Source organism: Hemiscyllium ocellatum, chromosome 29, assembly GCF_020745735.1.
Source record: "Hemiscyllium ocellatum isolate sHemOce1 chromosome 29, sHemOce1.pat.X.cur, whole genome shotgun sequence".
In the NCBI taxonomy this organism is placed as follows: domain Eukaryota; kingdom Metazoa; phylum Chordata; class Chondrichthyes; order Orectolobiformes; family Hemiscylliidae; genus Hemiscyllium; species Hemiscyllium ocellatum.
This window is the reverse complement of record NC_083429.1, coordinates 44,435,493-44,458,785: the sequence shown is the minus strand read 5'-3', so window position 1 is coordinate 44,458,785 and position 23,293 is coordinate 44,435,493. Positions and strand designations below refer to the sequence as shown.

Below are 23,293 nucleotides of genomic sequence, written 5' to 3'. Positions count from 1 at the left end.
AGCATAAATCACTGACTCTCTAGGACTTCTATAGCATTACCATCAGTTTACAGAGGCTGTGTTCCTTATTTTAAAAAAAGCTCTAATTTCTTTATTCTTCCCTTACACTCCTGACACCTACTGCTATACATTTTCATATGTATTAATTGCCCCATCATACCTTGCCATGGTGCACGTCCTTCATGTGTCACATAGCCATAGTATCAAAATATTTGACACTGTAGTAGAATCTAATTCTGTCCTTTCTCAAAATCCACAATTGGTATTTGATTGGCCTTGCATGACAATGGTGTGGATTTCCGGGTTCCTCCTCAATCCAATGGCATAAAGATTTACGAGTGGTGTACTAACAATTACTCAAAAGGTAAAAACTTCTGGTTGGTATTGCTCAAGTACATGTCACTTTCGTGGCCTGAACTATTGGAGCAAAAACACAAACTACTAATTACAGGAATGTTCTACAGTGTGTGCATAAGCACAAAAATCTATCATGTTTTTTTCTACTGCAGAAAGTTTCTTTGGTCTGAAATAGTTGTAATGATCAGATAATTGAATTAGTCTCTATGTAATGAAACTCATAAAAGGTATTTTTGGTCACTGTAGAACATGATTCAAGCACATTCAACTTGGCTTGATTTTCTGGTTTAACGTCATGGCACATTGGGAACACCCAATTATTTGAAATTAAACCATTAAAACTATTTACCTTTCACATTAATTAACAAAGCACTATTATTTGAAGGTTTAGAAATTAATTATTCTAAAATTAATCATTTTTTTTGGGGTGCAAGTTTTAGTTTACATATTCAGGCATCTAATTCTTGCCCTGTGGTATTCTGCTCTACTGGCTTCAGAAAGTAGTTTATGTAGTTTCAAATGCCAATATCTATTGTGCTAAAATAAAACATCAATACAATTATTATTCAATAGGTTAACATTTTGGGCAAGTTATTGGCCAAGTGAAATAAAACTGATTTTGGATTATACATTTATTCTAACCAAGTGTAATTATTGCAAAGTGTGAAAACAAATATTAAACCCTATTTATTCTAAACATGAAACATTGCCGATCCCTGACATGGCAATTACCTAAGTTGCCATAACATTGTACAGCGTTCCATGGGGGTAAGTTCTAAACAAGCTCCCCAGGCTTCATTGGTGATTACAGCATGCATTTTTATTACATGAATGGAAGTCCTTGTATGCTGATAAAATCACGCTTGAACTTAAAAGGTTTTTGTTTTTTGCCTTTCATTATCTATGTACCTCATTTTCTTTCGCTCTTGATTTCCATGAATTTGCTCAAGAATTCATGTGAAATAGAGCTTTCTTTAACAATAATATAAAACAAAGAACTGTAGATTCTGGAGATCTGAAACAAAAACAAATCGCTGGTAAAACTCAGCAGGTCTGGCAGCATCTTTGGGGAGAAAGCAGAGTTAACAAGAGCTCAATGACTCTTCAGAATAATTCCTAATTAGCTAATGTTTTCTTTGTTTTGGTGAAAGAAAAATAAATCAAGGTCATGCAATTCACTAATTTTTCTTTGCTCTTCAGCCTCCCTTGGAAAGTCTTGCTACTGTGGAAGAGACTGTCGTACGTGATAAGGCTGTTGATTCATTGCGAGCAATTTCCCATGAACATTCTCCTACAGACCTAGAAGTCCACTTTGTGCCTCTGGTCAAGCGTTTGGCTTGTGGTGACTGGTTCACATCAAGGACTTCAGCTTGTGGTCTGTTCAGTGTCTGTTACCCTCGGGTATCCAGTTCTGTGAAAATGGAACTGCGCCAGTGAGTATGACTTGTCTTGAGTATAGTAGAAGTTTTTGACAGAATATACATTAAAGGTCAGTCAGAAGTTTCTAACTTTATGGTGACAGACCTTTGCTTTGTTGAAGAGTTGTAAAGGTTTCTAACTCTGCTGCATGAGTTTAACAGAGGCTAGGAGAGATGTGTATTTTTATCAGGGGAAGTGGACAGAATAATTTAGAGTTGTAATATGTACCATATTTAAAGGAAGACTTGTTTAATTACTCCTGCTTTGTGTCTTTAGTAGGTTGTTTTGGAGAGAGGAAAAGGTGAAAGATACTAAGTGTTTCCTTTTAAACTGATTCTCCAATCTCGCCTACTTAAAGCTGTGGTAATCTGGTTGACTTATAATTTGTACAGAAAACTACATAGGGATGTCACTTTTTAAAATCTCCATTGAATAGCTACTACTTGATAAGAGTGGGGTACAAAATTTCACTTGCTAATAAGCGAGTTTATTTAGAAATGTTTATTTTCAGAGGAGTCGGCTGTTTGGTTCAGCATATCTGCAACTTCTTTGAGATAATCCAAGACCAATTCCCTGCCCTGTTTGTTCCTATCAACCTTTTTTTATAAACCATTCAAATGAATTGTGTGTTAGTGTGTTGTGCCAAATAGTGCCTCCATCCCTCCCCCTCCATTGATTGTATCTCACCATGTGGTGTTCAGAGTTCAGCGGCTTTAGATTTCTAATTAGAATACTGATTAATATATTGTAAATGCACATTCATTTCCATAAAAAGAATGCATTACGTGGGAACCATGCAAATTTTTGCCTTTGTCTGGTAAATATTCGTTGAAGCAATATATTTTTTCTCATGCCATATGATAATTTGTTTTTTTGGCAAATTCTATAGCAAAAGATTCTGAGGATGTTCAAATATGACAAAATGACAACCTTGTGATGTTTGGCTCTACTTGGAAAGATCTATGCAGCAAATTGATGTTTCCAACATTTAGGCCAGAGATTGCACTTAGAAATTTAATATAAAAGAATTATCAGTCTTGGTTTACATTAATGTTTTATCTGCAGACATTTCCGTAGTCTCTGCTCTGATGATACGCCAATGGTTCGAAGAGCTGCTGCTTCAAAGCTGGGTGAATTTGCAAAAGTTCTTGAGCTGGAATTTTTAAAAAATGACATTATTCCCCTCTTCACGTCTTTGGCTTCTGATGAGCAGGCAAGTGGTTAAAGTGCAGCTTACCTTTTGTCCCAGTTCATCTCTGGGGCAATTATGATTTGGAAATTTCTGCATAAGATAATCTTGTAGTCATTCATCTTTAAGTGTCATATGCCTGATTTTCTCTCTTTCCCTCCATTCCTAAATACCATATTATGTTTTCACCTCTTTAATTTTGGGAGAGGAGATTTTTCCATTAGATATTGTGATTATCCCTCTTGCATCTATCTTGCTGAAACTGCTGCAACCCTGTTGTTCAAATTACTTCTGTATCCAATTACTTGAATCAACAAGAGCTGTAATTTATTCCACATGTGATGACGTGGTCTCCATCAAATATTTCTCCTATTTCACATAGATGCTGTAATGGGGAACAGATGATTCTTTTAGGAAGCCAGTTCAGTCAACTCACTGGAGCAACTGCACAATCTACACACATATGTATAACTTGTACTTTACTGTGGGTGATTAGAGAATGGGTTCAATGTGTCAAATGTACATGGTTGAAAAGCAGAAATGGTTTATAATTGATTGACTTGAGAGTTATTATTGACAAAACATGAAACATAGGAACAGGAGTAGGCAATGTCAGCCCCTTGAGCCTGTTCCATTATTTAGTGAAATCATGGCTGATCTGTGGCTTAACTCCATATAGCAGCTTTTGGCCACTATCCCTTAACACCTTGCTTGACAAAAAATTCTCTCATCCAAAATTAACAACTGATTCTGGTCTGTGGGCTTTTTTATTCCTGCTTACAGAACTTTTACTTCCTTTTGCCACATTCTTTTTGTACCAACATTTCACTAATAGAAGTTCCCCTGTTCACATTGATAATTTAAAACTGCCCAAAGTTAAAATTGCACCCTCCTGTTACTTCTAATGCAGAATGCCTACAGTTCATGAGCTGTTGTCCTCATGGTGAGAACCAGAGAGAAGCTCAACACTCCAAAGGCTACAGCATCTACTCCCATCATGGTTGATCAATAAATTATATAAAGTGTAGTTCAAGTATTAGATATAATTTGTAATGCATCACCAGCATGAAAAGTGTTCTGGGAATTGTGCAGTAATTTTAGAGACCTTTGGTTAAACCTTGATTCTTCAGGCAATGTATACCAAGTTCAAATTCCTTTATGCATAATCTTTTACTTGTGTAAAGAACTGGAAGCAGTGAAGTCGAGGAATGAAGCGTTAGATAGACCAAATGAATTTGTGAGAGGATTGGAAATTGGAAACAAAACTGAATTTTTGCAATTCCAGATGAGAGCAGGGGGCAGCATTGTTGTTAGCACCAAAGACCCACCCCCTCCAAGTAACCCATAAAAAGATAGGTATAAATGCAGGTACCTATGGCTGCGACTTTGACTTGGAGAAAGTGAGAGGGGTATAGCCTATTGTTTCCTGTTTTCTGCCTGCTTTGCTTGACTAGGGAGGCTATAATTGGTACTTTCCGATGCAATCTTTCCTGAACCTAGTAAGTTTTAGAAAGTTAGCACCAACGCATCTACCTCATTAGGAACATTTTTTAAAAGACTAGAATTAAGTCCATCTGGACCTGGAGAGTTGTCAGCCTGCAGCTCCATTATTTTGCTTAGCACCATTTACCTGTAATTTCACCCTTCCAAATCCTGATTTACAACTACTTAATTTTTTTTTGTAACCCCTATGGTAAAGGCAGAAATGAAATATTTGTTCACTACTTCAACCATTTCCTTGTCTATTATTAACTTCCCATCCTCACTGTAGAGGATCAACATTATTATTTTCTTACTTCCTTTTTAAACATTTGCCATTATGATCCCAGCTGATAGTATAGGATGAGTCAGATATTAGACTGAAATTTGGTTTGATGGATCATACTTTTTTTTTGTGGTAGTAACAAGGTGATCTCTCACTGAAGCATAAACGTGCAAAATTGCAAATTTGAATTTAACAAAACAGGTCTATTTTGTGCAAGAGGTGGCAATATGTTAAAATAAACCGAACTATTTACATAACACAAAAACATTTAGAAACACATATGATACAATCCCATGAATCCTCTCCCCCCCCCCCCCCAAAAAAAAACACTCCTTTACTGTATCCAGGAGAGAATCTTCCTTGTTAACACATTTGGAGGATGAGTGATGTCAGTAGTAGTGATTGACTTGCTCCAGTGTGTCTCTTTTATTGAAGCATAAAGAAAGACCTCACATTTTGAGAAAAAATATACCAAAGCATCTAGCAGTATGATTCTCGTCAGTGTTCACAAAAGATGTTTCATGTTTGTCCTGGGCAATCTCTACTTTGCACGGTCAGTATAGATATTTTGTTTTTAATTGAGAATGATTGTTCTTTTTATTTGATAGGATTCGGTGAGGTTGTTGGCAGTAGAGGCTTGTGTGAGCATTGCTCAACTACTACCACAGGAAGATCTAGAAGCCCTGGTGATGCCTACACTACGGCAAGCGGTAGAGGACAAATCATGGCGTGTTCGTTATATGGTGGCAGACAAATTTTCTGAAGTATGTATTCAATCCATTAAGATACTAATTGCTTAAATCACAAAGTTGCAAGGCTAAAGATACAAGCCCAAAGTAAAATTGAGCCATGTTTAATGTTCATTTTTCTCGTGCAGATCAACTCTTTTATTCTGTCAGAAGTGATGAAGGCATAATATTCCCCACCAGTGAGAAAGCATTGGATTTAAGGTTGTGTAGATTAGTTTGAAATGCTTGTAGATTAACCTCAGTTCCCAAAGAAGACACCAACAAATGTTTGCCTTCTCAGAGAGGACGTGGGAAACAAACTGATTACATTTTAAGTTATGCCAAGCATGTGGGCTTTCAGTTATGAATAGAGACTCTGAATCTGATGATGTTTTCCTTTGAGCAAAGAACTTTGAGTCATAGAGATGGACAGCATGGAAACACACCCTTTGGTCCAACTTGTCCATGCTGACCAGATATTCAAAATTGATCTAGTCCCATTTGCCAGCATTTGGCCCATGTCCTGCTAAACCCTTCTGCTTCATATAACCATCCAGATGCCTTTTAAATGTTGTATTTGTACTAACCTCCACACTTCCTCTGGCAGCTCATTCCATATATGCTCCACTGTCTGTGTGAAAAGGTTGCTCCTTAGACCCCTTTTATATCTCTTAAATCTTTCCACTTTCACTTTAAACCTATGCCTTCTAGTTTTGGACTTTGCTACCCAAGGAAAAAGACGTTGGCTATTCACCCTATCCACGCCCCTCATGATTTGATAAATGTCCAAAAGGTCACCCCTCCACCTCTGACGCTCCAGGGCAAATAGCCCCAGCCTATTCAGCGTCTCCCTATAGCTCAAACTCTCCAACTCTGACAACGTTCTTGTAAGTTTTTTATGAACTCTTTTCAAGTTTGGCAGCATTGTTCCTGTAGGAGGGAGACCAGAACTGAACACCATATTCCAAAAGTGTGGCCAAGCTGACATCCCAACTCTTATACAATACACTGTCCAATAAAAGCAAGCATGCCAGATGCTTCATTCACTTTCAAGGAAATAGGAGCCTGTACTTCAAGTCTGCTTTGTTTGGCAACACTCTCCAGAACCTTACCATTAAATGTATAAGTCCCGCTCTGATTTACCTTACCAGAATGCAGCACCTTACTTTTTTCTAAATTAAACTGCATCTGCCGCTCCTCAGCCCAGCTGATCAAAGACCCGTTTTTACTCTGAGGCAACCTTCTTTGCTGTCTGTTGTATCACTCAGTTTGGTGTCATCTGCAAGTTTACTAATTATACCCTCTGTTTTCAAATCCGAATCATTTTTATAAATGTCAAAAAGCGATGGTATCTAATTGAAGATTTAACAGAAATGTTGAAAAATTATGGAAGATTTTAATGGAAGTAAGGGCTGAGATAAACTGTTTCTCATGGCATGAGGGCCAGAAACTGGGGGCAGATTTACATAATTGTTCTTTTTTTGAAAAATGAGCAACTCTTTATAACTATCAAGTTATCTGAAGTCCAGTGTCCACAGTGGGAAGGGTGAAAACAAACTCCAGGAAGAAGGGCTTATTGTGGTTCTGTTCGCCGAGCTGGAAGTTTTTGCTGCAAACGTTTCGTTCCCTGGCTAGGGAACATCATCAGTGCTATTGGAGCCTCCTGTGAAGCTTCACAGGAGGCTCCAATAGCACTGATGATGTTCCCTAGCCAGGGAACGAAATGTTTGCAGCAAAAACTTCCAGCTCGGCGATCAGAACCACAACAACGGACACCCGAGCTACAAATCTTCAACCAGAAGGGCTTATGCCCGAAATGTTGAATCTCCTGTTCCTTGGATGCTGCCTGACCTGCTGCGCTTTTTCAGCAACTCCAGCATCTGCAGACCTCACTTTCTCCTCCCCAGAGATAGGTTAGCCATAGGAAATGCAGGGTTACAGGGCCAGGTCTGGGTGGGATGCTCTTTGCGGGGTTGAGGATCCTGTGGCCCGAATGACTTGTTTCCATACTGTAGGGATTCTATGATCTAATCAGATTGCTCTTTCAAGGAGTCAGTGGGCTGAGTGGCCAGCTTCTGGGCTACAATGATTGTGATTATACTGAGTACAGCAATACTAGATCTTCGATTACAATATGGATTGGTCTGTATAGAGCAAACCAAAACCTTTATTTTGATAAATAATGTAACAGCCTCTAGTGTATTTGGGTCATATGTCAAATAGTTTTCTTAATTAGGTTGTTTCACTTCCTAAATATTACTAGTGTTTAGAGAATTGGTACTGGTGCATTATTGGAAAGAAAGTATTTTACAGTGTAATTTATGATTATTGAACCAAGTTTTCTCCTATCATCTGTAATTAAAGATGATTTTACTCCAGTGTTAATGTAACTCAAAATACCCTGCCCACAAACAACTTTCTTTTGAAACAAGGTGAGCTAAGTTCTTTTTGGTGTAGAAATTGAATATCGAATATTCCATTGTATATTACTGAAAATCCTAGTGCCTTTGTTTATGCTTGTGTATGTAGATCATTGATGATTAATTTCTCTGTCTTCCATCTCTTTCAATCGTTCTGTTCTCTTTGCCTCCTAGCTTCAGAAAGCAGTGGGCCCTGAAATTACAGAAAATGACCTGGTCCCAGCTTTCCAGAACCTGCTGAAAGATTGTGAGGCTGAGGTCCGTGCAGCTGGAGCCAACAAAGTTAAAGGTGGGTTTGAAATGTTCTCGTTGCTCCTCCTCTTCTCCAGGTTCATTGTATTCCAAGTTGTACTGAAGGAGTGAGAAGTAACTGAAGGGCTTTCAGCTGATTTAAACTGTTCTGTGGAGGTTTACAAGGATGATCAGTAGAGTTCAGGGGAGGCAGATGTTCTGGTGAATAAAAAGAGAAAATACTAGGGAAACAGCAGATCTGGCAGCATCTGTGGCAAGAGAAACAGAATGAATGTTTTGAGTTTGATGTGACTCTGCTTTGAAGAAGAATCAAAATAGATTGTCTCGGCTTTTAATTCATTGCCTTAATGTGGTAAAATTGGCTGCTTCCCTTCATTACATCATTGGCACACTTCAATAAGTGGCATTAAAGGCACTATATATATATATTCTAAAGTTAGCTGTTTACAAAACTTTTCATATTTACACTAACCAAATCTCTCTGGGAAATCCGTATTTATACAATTCCTTGATTGAATTTCTCATAGTTAAGTAAGAAACTACTTGCTGTTACAGCTCCTCAGACAGTTGCACTTTTGTCATTAGAAGATTTACAAAGTTCTGTTTGCCAAGTTTCAGGACTTGTAATATTTGCATTTGTCTAGTTTGAGGGGTGTATTTCACATGAATTTGGAAGTCTTGAGAGGATTGGGATTTGAATCTGACTGGTTTTGTCTTTACAAGACATTTAACAGGACAACATACGTGTGAATTTTGGAATTCTAAAATAGAATTTTAAAAAGTCTGGAAAAGTTCAACATTATTTCTTCCATGAAATGTAAGCCTCATTGTTAAGGCTGGTATTTATTGGTCTTTCCTATTTGCCCTTCAGAAAATTGTGTTGGAGGCATACTTCTGAATGACTGTTTTCCATGTCCCATGCATTGTAGATACACCCATAATGTTGTTAGGGTGGAAGTTCCAGGATTTTTGACCCCCAGGACTGAAGGAATGGCAGTATAGTTCTATTTCAGGTTGGTGAGAGACTTGAGAGGATCTTGTTTATGGAAATATTACCATGCACCACCTCCCTTTTTCATTCTAAGTGGTACGAGTTAGGGGTTTAGAAAGTGCTATCATAGAATCCCTACAGTGTGGAAACAGGCTGTTCAGCCCATCAAGTTCACACTGCCCCTCTGAAGAGCATCCCATCCAGACTCACTATCCCATATCCCTCCACTTCCTGGGGCTAATCGACTTAACCTGTACATCCCTGGACAGTATGGGCAATTTAGCATGGCCAACCCACCTAATCTTCGGACTGAGGGAGGAAACGGGAATGGCTGGAGGAAACCCATGTAGACACGGCAAAAAACACTTGACTAGTTACTGTTGTGTGTTTGTAGATAGTACATAACTGCTGCATTCTGCTTTGGTGATGGATGGTGTGAATGTTTATGGTAGTGGGTGGCATGTTGACCAAGTGGACTGCTTTGCTTTGGATGGTTTCATACTCTTGGAATGTTCTTGGAGCTGCACTTATACATACATTATAACCCATAATGCATCATATTCCTACTCGTTTCTTCAATATGGACAAGCTTTGGGGAATTGGGAGAATGGTTACTTATAGAATTCCCAGACACAGACCTGCTCTTGTTAGCCAAAGTAATTAATTGGCCGCTCCATTTAAGTTTTGGTCACTGGCAATCCCCATGATAAAATTCAGTGGTAATATTATTGAGCATAAAGGGATATCGGTTATTCTCTTTTTAGAAATGATCGTTACCCCTCATGTTTGGTGTGAGTATTACTTGCCACTTATCAATGCAAAATGGAATATTGTCAGCTGTTGTTTAATAGACACAGACTGTTCCATTATTTGTGTTGTTGAAAATTGTACTGAAAATAGCAATCATCAGTGAACTTCCCCATTTTTTGATGTATTGGAGGAAAGGCCATTGACGAAGTAGCTGAAGTTAGTTGGGCCTAGGATTCCACCCTGAGGAACACCTGTCATGGTATCTTTGCATTGGGATGATTAACCTCCCAGGAACCGTAACCGTCTCTCTCTTCATGCTGGGTATGATAGCAATCAATGGGAAATTTCCGTACTGATCATTGCCTTGAAGTTGAGAGCAGTACTTCTTACCTCCTGTTTAGACCAATGTTGTAATGAGGTTAGGAGCAGATTATCATCAAGAAGGTGCCTCTTCATAGCATTGTTGATACCTTGTATTGCTTTATGAATGATAAGGGTAGACTGGTGGGATTGAAGTTAGCCCGATTGGTTTTGTCTTTGCTTCTTTTGGGCATGATATAGCTGGACAATCTTTCTTGCTGTTGGGTCAGTGCTATAGTTGCAATGTGGCATTTGGCTAGGGACGCAGCTAGTTCTGAAGAACCAGAAAGTTATCACATTCCAGTATCTTCAACCACTGACTCTAGATGATTGAAAATACTTCCATCTTGTCTTTTGCTGTATGGTGAAAGATGCATTTGGTGACCTTTCATTTGAAGATATTTAATATCTGGACTTGCTTGTCAACAAGTAGTTGCTGATTGACTGACTTTGTGCTTCACCATTTTCTGTTTCTTTTTCAGATTTTCAGCATAATTATGCTTGTTTTAATCAGAAATTCCGAGCTCTGTGCTACACTTTTGTTTGTTATTTGTTTGTGTTCCATTTTAGGAAGACAGTTTTAAATGTCCTTTTCATGCATTATGGAACATGGTTTTAAAAGTTTTCAAAAACAAATTGAACAGACTCAAATTAAGAAAATGGGAAGCCTTGATTCTTCTTTAATTATTTTCCCACTGAATTTTATTTTATATGTGCAATCTGCCTTGAATTGTGTAGGTTGCGATTAGGTACATAAATTAGATTTGCTCTTTTGAATTGTCTAATTGTCAATCACACTTCTGAGATGGCCACTGCCTTGCTCTGAATTAGTGTGGAAGTGAAGCCGATTCTGATAAACATCATTGAATCAGCCATCTGGCGTACCGCCATAAACCCAATGTTTCAAATAATGTTGATGTTCCTGCCAATATATTTTGCCAGTCGTCCTGAGTGATGCAGCTGGTACTGTACTCTCCATTGATGCCAAATCACAACTTGAATCAATTTGCATTCTTTGCACCCGCTACAGCTTTGCCAAGGGTAAACAGAGGGAGTTTGGCAATTTGCTCCCGCCTTTAACTGTTCAATGTTTAAACTACAAAGCTAGCTTTGTCAAACTATTAAAATTACTGTTTAATATCTTAGCTAAGAATTTACAAATTTCCTTTTGCTATCTTCCACGCAAGATGTTTCCAACATTTTAAAAATTTGATCGAGATAATTACACATCTTAAATTGTCTGCTGAACATTGTTCTTGATCCTTTTAAAAGGGTAACTTTTAAGCTCTGCCTTTTTTCAATGTGAGAATTGTGCTTTAATGATTTTTATCTTGCGTTGCAGATTTTTGTGAAAACCTGCCAGCAGATTGCAGAGAGACGGTCATAATGAACCACATCTTGCCATATGTAAAGGTAATATTTTCTCATGTTCCTGGCTGATTATGTCGCGAAGAATTTATGTTGAAGCTGACTAGAGTCAACTCCAGAAAAAATAAAATTTCTTGCTCTTGGTGTTGAATGCGATGGAAAGCAGCTATTAAATGTAAAGCAGTGCCTTTACATAGTCGTTCATTACCAGATACCTGTTTGTGTACTTTCTTTTCTTTACTTTCTCCGGATCAAGTATGAAGTGAGAATCTGGCTTTTTGTTTGGTTTGGGGATGGGCAGGAGAAGAAAGAGACCAGGGTGGATGGTTAAGTTTGGGTACAAGTTTGAGTTTCAGAGTAAGGGATTATAGAATTTCCAGTCCTTTATGAGACAAAGTAGCAGACTTGGGGCAGGACTTTCTCACTCATTGCAGGATGCCAGCGTGCCATCCCAGTTATCAAATCAAATGGGTGTTCTGAACCTGAAATTGCCAGAAATGAGACTAGTGTGACAACTTCCCTGAAGGTGACCTTTAGTTGATTGACTTCGTGCTCACTGTCCCATTCAGAATTGCAGGCAGGCTTCTGAAAAATCAAATGCGAGATTTTGGCAGTCACTTGATAGAATTGTCGACACAAATGAGGAAGAGAAGTCATGACCACATGACTGACTTTTGTGAACAAACAATGCACACCTAGCACAAGGTGTTTAACATGGGTTCACAGATAAATGAAGTTGCTTTTGCACTTTAATTTCTTCTCATCTGTTTAATATTCTTTCCTCAAAAAACTTACGTTGAAGTTATTGGTATTGGCCCATGTTCCAGTAAATTGGCATGGCGTCAATCCTTAAGTGCAGTCTTGAAAGGCCACTATCATTGTTCTTCCATATACCACCTTTAAGCTATTAGATTATTTAGAGCATTTGAAGCTAGAAATTTTCAGTTCTGTTGCTTGTCAACAATAGAAAATCCTGGCATGATTTCAGATGTTAATCAGAGAAAGCAATTAAATTAAAATGTTAACAAATGAAAATATAATTGCTAATCTTCATTTCTTTCTGCATTTTAAACCAGTGTATTTTCTTATCGTAAGTAACCCACCCAGCTCTAATTGTGTGTTTGTGTAACACTTGTCCTCAGTACAGTTCCCACATGATTGTATGATCTGCTATTTTTCATTGTTAGGGAGATCTATCAGAATACACATAATGTGCATTGTTAATGATGCCTGTTTCAATATTTCTAAAATTGGAGATTCAGAGAGCCTTCAGACCAGATTTTGATTTGCACTTTGATAGAATTCTCAGTTATATTAAGGACTTGCACTCCTATATCATGCTTCATTACTATACTTGAATGCTATAGGCTATAACACGAGAGATTTCATTTTCAATTTGGTTTGTGGATCTCCTAACTAATCAAGGATAAGAGAATAATTCCTCAGATCCTCATGATTTCGGGCTGAGACACCAGAGGCTGTAACTTCTGAAGTACAGTGTTTTACATGTTGCAACCTTTTTAACTATAAAAGCGAATGATTTCTGCATCAGTGTTTCACCTCCTAAAATTAAATTGACTTAGCACAACCATCTAATTTTGAAAGTTAATCAGTTGCGTTTCAATCAGGTTTTGGTTTCAAAGTTTGATTACAAATGGAAAGTTGCCATTCTTTTGAATGGAGCTGGGTAATTTACTGACTAATTCAGTTACATTTGTTTTAATTTTTGGAATTTAATATTTTGGCATTCATGTATATGTGCAAAAATAATTTACTTACCACCCACTCCGGCGATAAACACAAAGTTTGCTTTTGACCAACAGGACAAATTGCTGGTCATGTGCAGCCTGTGACCCATCTGACTAGGATTTTATTTTTTGATTATATGATTTTCTTTTTCAGGAGCTTGTATCTGATACTAATCAACATGTGAAGTCAGCTTTGGCCTCAGTAATTATGGGCCTCTCCACCATCTTGGGCAAGGACAGCACAGTTGAACACTTGCTTCCACTGTTTTTAGCTCAACTCAAAGATGAGGTAATTATCACATTGTGTGCAACAAAGCCACTTGACCAATTTTGGATTAAAACTGATTTGATTACAGATAAACTAAAGTCATTGCATCAGTACACTAAGCTTTCACAGTTGACTACTTTATGCACATGATTGGTGAACTTAATTTTGTGTATATGCTCAAAAGCATTCTTAAAGTGAAAATGAAAGGTGGTAGCCTTTTACTGCAGAAGAAATTATAGAGAAAATAAACCACTTGAATGACTTGTAGTCGTACATCTAGATGTAAACTCATCATCCTAAAACTCTCAGGAAAGTCTTGTATTTTTTGCCTAACTGAAGGTGATGAGGATTACCTAGTTATTTGAAGGTGATTGATAATATAAACTGTCACAATGTAATGTAAAAATAGCCTCTAATGTACTGTGTTGGTTAGTGTTGCCCAGACTACAATTACTGTGTTGGATTTGTGGATAGCAATCTGGATCCACCTAAATGCCATCTTGTTGAGGAATACACACAGATTTGGCATTTGTTAAGCAATAATACTAATTGATTGTAACTGTGCCCTGTGTAACATTTCAGAATTTTCTAATTTATGCTGAATGAATTTGAAGGACAGCCACAGTTATTAATGGATTCTTTCTAGTTGTACTGCTGCTTACAAGCTTCTGGTCAATTATTGTTGGATGCATGCCCCCTTGTTTTGCCCCACACATGGCAGTGGTGCTCTTTAAACTCTGTTGAGCCAGTTATCTCCTTCCCTCCCTCCCATGCATGCAATCAGTTTTACAGAGCTTTGCAAGTTATGGAAACTTGTGTTTTGCTAAATGATATGTGAGGTCTTTTTTATATATAAAAAAACTATTCTAAAATGCAATGTATCTTCTTAAACCTTGACTTGCACTGACTTTTTATAAAATCATGCTGCCCCATGTGGTTGCAAATCAATTTAATTTTATGAAGAATCTTTCAAATTGCTTTCTCTCCATGTTGCAACGTATTTAATGGATCTTTGCACATCACATATTCAGTGTTCTTGTTAATTCAACATAATAATGAATAAGCTTTGATCTTTCAGGAACAATATACTGAAAGTCCACATTTGAACCTTTAGATGGTTGTCTATTCACATTTATCTAAATTAGTTCCAAAGAATAACTCAAAATGGCTTAATTTGAGCTGCAAGGTAAAACAGAACAGACCAGCACAGAAACCGGCTCTTCAGCCCACCATGCCTGTGATGACCATGATGCATTCTAAACTAATCCTATGTGCCTGCACGTGGTCCATATCCCTCTACTCCTGGCTTCATTTTGTTTTGTCTAAATGCTTCTTAAGCATTGCTTTTGTATCTGTTTCCACCATCTCCCCAGGTGTGTTATGGGCAAGACTGTGTTTGCATATTTCCTTTTAAACCTTTGCATAAGCCTGTGTCCCCTAGTAGTTGACATTTCCACCCTGAGGAAAAGACTCAGACTATCAACCCTGTCCTCTCTCCTCGTAATTTTATATACTTCGATGAGGTCACCCCTCTGCTTTTGAACCTTTCAACAAAAGAATCCACATTTGTCCAACCTCTCCTTATTAGCTGCTACATTCCAATTCAGGCAGCGTCCTGATAATCCATGGTTTGCACCCTCTCCAAATCCTCCCACATCCTTCGTATAGTCTGTCAACCAGAACAGTGCACAATACTCTAAATGCTGGCTAACTAAAGTCTTCTACAACCGCGATATGACTTGTTAACTTTATACCCAATGCTGTCATTGGTCAAGGCAAGCATGCTGTATGCTGCCTTTACCAATATATCCACTTGCGTTGCCACTTTCAGGGAACTATTGATTTGCACCCCAAGATCCCTCTATATCAACATGGTTAAGGATCCTCTCATTTCCTGTATACTTTCCTCTTGGATTTGATTTCCCAAGTTGCATCACCTCACGTTTATCAGGATTAAACTCCATCTGCCATTCCTCCACCCAACTTTACAACTGGTCTGTGTCCTGTAGTATAACATTGCAAAGTTAAGTGGGAAAACAGAGGACTGGGAAGCTTTTAAAGAACAGCAGAGGATAACTAAGAAGGAAATACGCAGACAAAAAAATCAGGTACGAAAGTAAACTGGCCAATAATATAGAGGAGGATAGTAAAAGTTTTTTAAGGTATGTGAAAGGCGATAAAATGGTTAAGACTAAAATTGGGCCCTTGAAGACAGAAACAGGGAAATATATTACTGGAAACAAAGAAATGGCAGAAGAATTGAATTGGTACTTCAGATCTGTGTTCACTGGGGAAGACACAAGCAATCTCCCTGAGGTAACAGTGGCTGAAGAACCTCAACTTAAGGGAATTTACATTTGCCAGGAATTGATGTTGGAGAGACTGTTAGGTCTGAAGGTTGATAAGTCCCCGGGACCTGATGGTCTACATCTCAGGGTACTGAAGGAGGTGGCTTGAGAAATCGTGAATGCGTTGGTGATTATTTTCCAGCGTTCAATAGATTCAGGATCAGTTCCTGCGGATTGGAGGGTGGCTAATGTTGTACCACTTTTTAACAAAGGTGGGAAAGAGAAAACAGGAAATTATAGACCAGTTAGTCAGACCTCAGTGGTGGGAAAAATGCTGGAGCCTATTATAAAGGATGAAATTGTGACACATCTGGATAGTAGTAACAGGATAGGTCAGAGTCAGCATGGATTTATGAAGGGGAAATCATGCTTGACTAATCTTCTGGAATTTTTTGAGGATGTAACTGAAGATGGACGAGGGAGATCCAGTGGATGTAGTGTACCTGGACTTTCAGAAAGCTTTTGATAAAGTCCCACAAAAGAGGTTAGTGAGCAAAATTAGGGCACATGGTATTGGGGGCAAAGTACTAACTTGGGTTGAAAGTTGGTTGGCTGATAGGAAACAAAGAGTAGTGATAAATGGCTCCATTTCGGAATGGTAGGCAGTGACCAGTGGGGTACAGCAGGGATCAGTACTGGGACCGCAGCTTTTTACAATATATGTTAATGATATAAAAGATGGTATTAGCAATAACATTAGTAAATTTGCTGATGATACTAAGCTGGGTGGCCGGGTGAAATGTGATGAGGATGTTAGGAGTTTACAGGTTGACCTGGACAAGTTAGGTGAGTGGTCAGATGCATGGCAAATGCAGTTAAATGTGGATAAATGTATGGTTACTACCTAAATTGAGTCAATTTAGGTAAATGGACAGTACAGAGAGATCTGTGTTCTTGTACACCAGTCAATGAAGGTAAGCATGCAGGTACAGCAGGTAGTGAAAAAGGCTAATAGCATGCTGGCCTTCATAACAAGAGGGATTGAGTATAGAAGCAAAGAGGTTCTTCTGCAGCTGTACAGGGCCCTGGTGAGACCACACCTGGAGTATTGTGTGCAGTTCTGGTCTCCAAATTTGAGGAAAGACATTCTGGCTATTGAGGGAGTGCAGCGTAGGTTCACGAGGTCAATTCCTGGAATGGTAGGACTATCTTATGTTGAAAGAGTGGAGTGACTGGGCTTGTATACCCTTGAGTTAAGAAGACTGAGAGGGAATCTGATTGAGACATATAAGATTATTAAAGGATTGGACACTCTGGAGGCAGGAAACATGTTTCCGCTGATGGGTGAGTGCCGAACCAGAGGACACAGCTTAAAAATACGGGGTAGACCATTTAGGACAGAGATGAGGAGAAACTTCTTCACCCAGAGAGTGGTGGCTGTGTGGAATGCTCTGCCCCAAAGGGCAGTGGAGGCCCAGTCTCTGGATTCTTTTAAGAAAGAGTTGGATAGAGCTCTCGAGGATAATGGAATCAAGGGTTATGGAGATAAGGCAGGAACAGGATACTGATTAAGGATGATCGGCCATGATATTGAATAGTGGTGCAGGCATGAAGGGCAGAATGGCCTACTCCTGCATCTATTGTCTATTATATCCTTTGTTAACATTCCTCACTATCCACAACTCCACCAATATTTGTTGTCTTGCTGCAAACATACTGAACACCTGCACTTTCATCCAAATAATATATTACAAAGAAAAGGTCCCAGCATTGATCCTCGTGACTCACCACTGGTCACAGACCTTCAGTCAGGAAAAGCACTCCATCACAACTACTGTTGGTCTTCTGTGCCCTAGCTAATTGGTAAAAGATTTGATTTTGACACTTAATAAATTGTAAAATGCATTTTTATTTCATATCTATCATAGTTTTTTTCGCTGACACAGCTTGTGGTAGAGCCTACTCAGGAAAAGGCAGATCTGGATTTGGTGGTGGGTAATGAGGCAGATTTGTATACAGAGCTGAAGGTGAAGGAACCCCTAGATGACAGTCACCACAATATAATAGGAATCATTCTGCAGTTTGAGAGGGAAAAGCTGGAATCAACTGCAGAGGTGTTACAGTTGAGTAAAGATAACGACAAAGGCATGAGGAGATGGCTAAAGTTGATTGGAAGTTTAACAGAGAAGATAATGGAGCAGCAAAGGCAGTTTCTGGGTGTAAGCTCAGCAGAAATCCCAAAGAAAACTAAACATCTTGAGGGGAGGTCAATGCATTTGTGACTGATGAGGTTAAGACAGGACAGCACAAAAGAAAAAAACATCAAGAATTGGGAACACATATGTAGTGGCCATCATGAAGGAGAGGGTGCTGGGCAAGGTCTGAAGGTGAATAAATCGCCTGGACCAGATGGACCAAGCCCTAAATTTCTGAAGGAGGTAGTTGAGGAGACTGTGCAGGCATTGGTGGTGATCTTTCAGGAATCACTGGAGTCAGAAGATTGCAGAAGACTGGAAAATGTATCATTTAACATCCCTGTTTAAGAAGGAAGGGAGGCAGAAGACAGGAAATTATAGGCTGGTAGCTTGCTGTTTGTTGTTGGTAAGATTTTAGTGTCCATTTATTAAGGATGAGATTGTGGACCATTTGGAATTGCATGGTAAGATAGGGCTGAGTCAGCATGGCTTCAGCAAGGAGAGGTTATGATTGACAAATCTATTAGAATTCTTTGAGTAAATAATGAGCTAGATAGACAGGAGAGCCAGTGGATGTCATGTATTTGGATTTCCAGAAAGCCTTTTAACAAATTGCTGCTCAGGACTATGCTAAATAAGGTAAGGCCTATGATGTTAGGGGCAAGAGGCTGGCATGGATAGAGGATTCCCTGACTGCCTGAAGACAGTGTGGGATAAAGGAGATTTTTTTCATGGCAGTTGGACAGTTTTATATAAGGTCATTTTTGGGACCACAACCATTCAAGTTATACATGAATAGTTTGGACAAAGGAACTGAGGGCATTGTTGCAAAGTTTGCAGATGACACAAAGATAATCCGAGAGATAGTGTTGAGGAAACAGTTAGGCTGCAGAAGGAGTTGGACAGACTAGGGAGGGGACAGAAAAGAGGAATGCACAATACAACGTGGGAAAACGAGGTTTTGCACTTTGGTAGGAAGAATAGAGGCATAGTCTATATTTCCTAAATGAGGAAAGGCTTTGCAAATCTAATACAAGTTTTTCTGACCCATTCAGTGCAGTAGAGATTTACTGTTGATTTTTGTAGCAGACTGTAAACCATTCTGTTTTGAATTTTATCAGTAAAGCACTGCATCAGTGAATGTAAGTCAGAACACTTAAAACAAATTCATGAAATTAATACTTTGCTTGAGAGCAGCTGTTTACTTGGGCTGTAGGTATATATTTTTCCTCAAGGAATCGTTGTCTTTGAATGTTTAGATAACTCTTGGAGGAGAAAGAATAGGAAAAGTTTAACAATTCATCCATTTCAAATTGTCTTCTATCTTCATTCTCTATAATTAGCAGCTTTGAGATGAGAACTGTTAAACTTGCTCAGATTATCATTTATACTAAAATATATCTGTCTAACTTCTCTAGTGTCCTGAAGTTCGTTTGAATATCATCTCCAATCTGGACTGTGTGAATGAAGTAATAGGAATTCGCCAGCTATCTCAATCCCTTCTGCCAGCCATTGTGGAGTTAGCAGAAGATGCCAAGTGGAGGGTACGCCTGGCAATAATAGAGTATATGCCTCTGCTTGCAGGACAGTTGGTATGTAGTTTTTTCAAAATGCTTTTGTAACCTGTTAACAGTTGTTTGAAATGCATTCCCATAATAGAATGTGTGTTCTAGAAATATTTCCCTAACTGAATTCTCGAAAGGATGCATTCATCTACATTTAATATGGTGTAATTTGGTGAAAGGTCTGACTTTATATGTGGTTGTGTAACCTTGATCCCTCTGATTCAAAAAGAGACATGGTAATAGATGTGTACTCATGCAGTGCACCAACCCATTTGATCTGCATGTGGAACTCCCTGATCTTAGTTGGGATGGTGATATTGTACTAAAATTGATCTTGGGCTTAGAAGGACCCTGCTTCTAATTATTGCACTTGAGAGACCTCTCATTTTTATTTTGTTTAATGGTGCAGACCATAGTCAAATAGCCTGTCATTACACTTTACCTCCACACTGAAGCATTGGAGACTTATTGTTCCAGTGGTTTTCAGTGGCATATGTGCTTATTTATATAGAACCGTGTCATTCTAAAGTCAGCAGGTGACATTTCAATCATTTTCTTAAAATAAAACTTAAGGAAACTCAAAGCTTGATTTCACTTGCTAATTACCCTTCTCCATTTTTTTCTGTTCTTACTTCATTTAAAAGGGTAATAATTGGAGTGCAGGTTCATTGTTCCTTGAAAGTGGAGTCTCAGGTAGATGGGATAGTGAAAAGGGCATTTGGTATGCTTGCCATTACTGATCAGTGCATTGAGTAAAGGAGTTGGGAGGTCATGTTGTGGCTGTACAGGACATTGGTGTGGCCACTATTAGAGTACTCTGTGCAATTCTGATCTCTCTGCTCTTGGAAGGATGTTGTGAAACTTCAGAAAAGATTTGCAAATAGGTTGCCAGGGTTGGAGAGTTTGAGCTATAGGGAGAGGCTGAGTAGACTGGGGCTATTTTCCCTGGAGCATCAGAGGCTGAGGGGTGACCTTGTAGAGCTTTATAAAATCATGAGGGGCATGGATAGGGTGAATAGATAAGGTCTTTTCCCTGGGGTAGGGGAATCCAAAACCAGAGGGGATAGGTTTAAGGTAAGAAGAGCAAGGTGTGAAAGGGACCTGAGGGGCAACTTTTTCATGCACAGGGTGGTGCGTCTATAGAATGAACTGCTAGAGGGAGTGGTGGAGACAAGTACAATTACAACATTTAACAGGCATCTGGATGGGTATATGAATGAGAAGGGTTTAGAGATATGGGGCAAATGGGAGTAGATTTATTTAGGATATCTGATTGGCATGGACAAATCTCAGATGCGCTGAACTTGAATTGTTTATGCATCATTTGATCTTAGTCATTTTCAGAAAGACAGGATTTGTTGTGAAACTAACTGGGCAACCATATATGTCATGTGTTCAATTATTGGTCTGATTGTGAGGTTAACTTTGCGTTCACTGTAATTACTGCAGTTTTGCGAAGTTTCAAAACCTTCGGCACAGGTTCTTGCAATAATTTCTCATTGTGATGGACCAATTTGAAGTTAAATCGCAGTTTTACTAATGCATAGAAATTAGGGAAGATGCTGGTTTTCAGTAACTGCAAAACGTTATCTTACCTCAGATAGTTTTGGACTTGAAACGCTAGCTTGCTCGCTGTCCACAGATGCTGTGTGACCCACTGTGATTTCCAGCAATTTTTTGTTTTCAGTACAGATTCCAGCATCGAATGTCATTTGCTCCTGTCACTTCTGAATGTTTGTTTTTTGGTGCAGGATGATTTTTGCTGTTACTTGTTTGCAATGTTACCATCTGGTTTGGAGCTCTAACACCTTGTCATCTTCGCAGTGGAACCCTACCCTTTGGTAACATTTGCGAACATTATGATTTACATTGATCTCCAGCTGGAGTTGCCCACATGCTGTGATTGATGTTGAGGTCTTTCACATCTCATGACACCATTTTAAATGTGAGAACTGGGCACACTACATAGCTTTTGGTATAAGCTGTCTCCCTCTATAGCATATCCCAGGGAAGGTGGCAGTTTGCCACATTGTGTACGGCCCCATGCTATAGCCAATCAACAGATAAGACTACAGAATATAACCATGTCCTCCTGTAGCCATCTTACAGACTCCAACTGGAATAGTAGGTAAAATGTATTCATCCAGTTATAATTTAGGTCATGTCTCAGTGAGTCTGTTTTTTATAGTCAACTGAAGATGCAAATACCTAAGCAGATGTTTGGGAATTTTTGTATATGATACCAAACCGCAAGGTGTAATCTCTGCAGCCTGAGGAAATAATCAAGAATAGCTAAGATTTCAAGTAGCTGCCTGTTGTCATTCAAAGGTGGTGTAATAGTAAGGTATTATTAGTGAACTGGACAAAACTTCCTATTTGTCATGCAGTGCTTTATAGTTCATTATCACAACTGTTCAGTATTAACATTTTAACAAAACATCTTGACAATGGTGGAATGCTGTGCCTACTACAGTTAGTGCACACAGATCATGCACGTGTGAGACGATAGCTGCACGGATACTGGAGGAGATTTTAATTGGATTCCATATAAAAATAATGTAATTGTAAAATTGTGCAGCCATACGCTGTGGAAAAGTCCTGGACTGTGCCATGTGATTTTAAACTCACTCGTAAGATATGAAACTGTTTTAAAATTAGTTGGGTAAAAGTTTAAAAAAGAAACGAGAAATTGAATATCATGTAACAATATGATACAGAGATATGGGACTCGTACATCCTGCAGTGCAGCAAAATAACTCTGTAGTGGTTTAAGATAAAGTCAAGAAATGAAAAACATCTCTTAGCGGCTAGGCATGATTGTATAGTGGTGATAATATCCTTCGATTCATTCGACCTGGATGTTCTCAATGATATAGTTACTGCAATAATTACTATGCAGTTGCGAGGCAGCAGTTGTTATAGCTTAATGGGTTTGCATTATTGCAGAAGATATTTAAATGATTGTACATTGTGTGAAAACTAAGCAACACGTTTCCCGAGGAAGAGCAGAGAGCTACTTTAGTTTACAAAGGCATATTTGTTTTCCCTTTGGATGAAAGTCTTGCATACTATTCCGGTGCTAACAACTTATTCAAGAGTATTCAAAATAATTTGATACACCTTAAGCAACTGTAATGACACAGTTGAGTATATGTTGTGTAATCCCTGCTGCATTGTTATGCAGAATTCAGTGGAATAACTTTACCCCCCATATTTCGAATGTAGACCAGCCGCCAGTGCCTTGAGATTAGTTGTTGTGTGGGCGTATATTATGAATACTTTACCAGAACTTTGTTAATCTATGCTGAATATGTTTGAAAAACACGTGAAGCATGTTAATTATTTTGCTTAGCACTGAAGAGATGCACTATGCTTCAAGGGCTTCAAAGTGATTTTTTTTGTCGGTTTCTTTATTGACATGTTTTTTTCAAAAAACTTTTTAGGGAGTTGAGTTTTTTGATGAGAAGTTGAACTCCTTATGCATGACATGGCTGGTGGATCATGGTGAGTATTACCTCAATTGAGGCCTGTAGATACTTGATTGCGATTAAACAAAGCGGGAGGTTTTTAATGTACATATGGTTGAAGCCATCCAAGAGGTATTAGATTATTTTCTGTAAAGGAAGCGTT

The 23,293-nt window shown here is 38.6% G+C and overlaps 1 protein-coding gene across 1 annotated transcript in view; it reads left to right on the top strand.

Moving 5' to 3' along the window:
• ppp2r1ba (protein phosphatase 2, regulatory subunit A, beta a) overlaps positions 1–23,293 on the top strand; it is a 54,732-nt gene that overhangs the window by 17,106 nt on the left and 14,333 nt on the right. The window contains exons 4-11 of the mRNA XM_060846687.1: positions 1,558–1,790; positions 2,842–2,989; positions 5,339–5,494; positions 8,053–8,167; positions 11,574–11,644; positions 13,502–13,636; positions 19,517–19,690; positions 23,107–23,167. Coding sequence (XP_060702670.1) covers positions 1,558–1,790; positions 2,842–2,989; positions 5,339–5,494; positions 8,053–8,167; positions 11,574–11,644; positions 13,502–13,636; positions 19,517–19,690; positions 23,107–23,167 — 1,093 coding nt within the window. The remainder of the gene's footprint in view (positions 1–1,557; positions 1,791–2,841; positions 2,990–5,338; positions 5,495–8,052; positions 8,168–11,573; positions 11,645–13,501; positions 13,637–19,516; positions 19,691–23,106; positions 23,168–23,293) is intronic.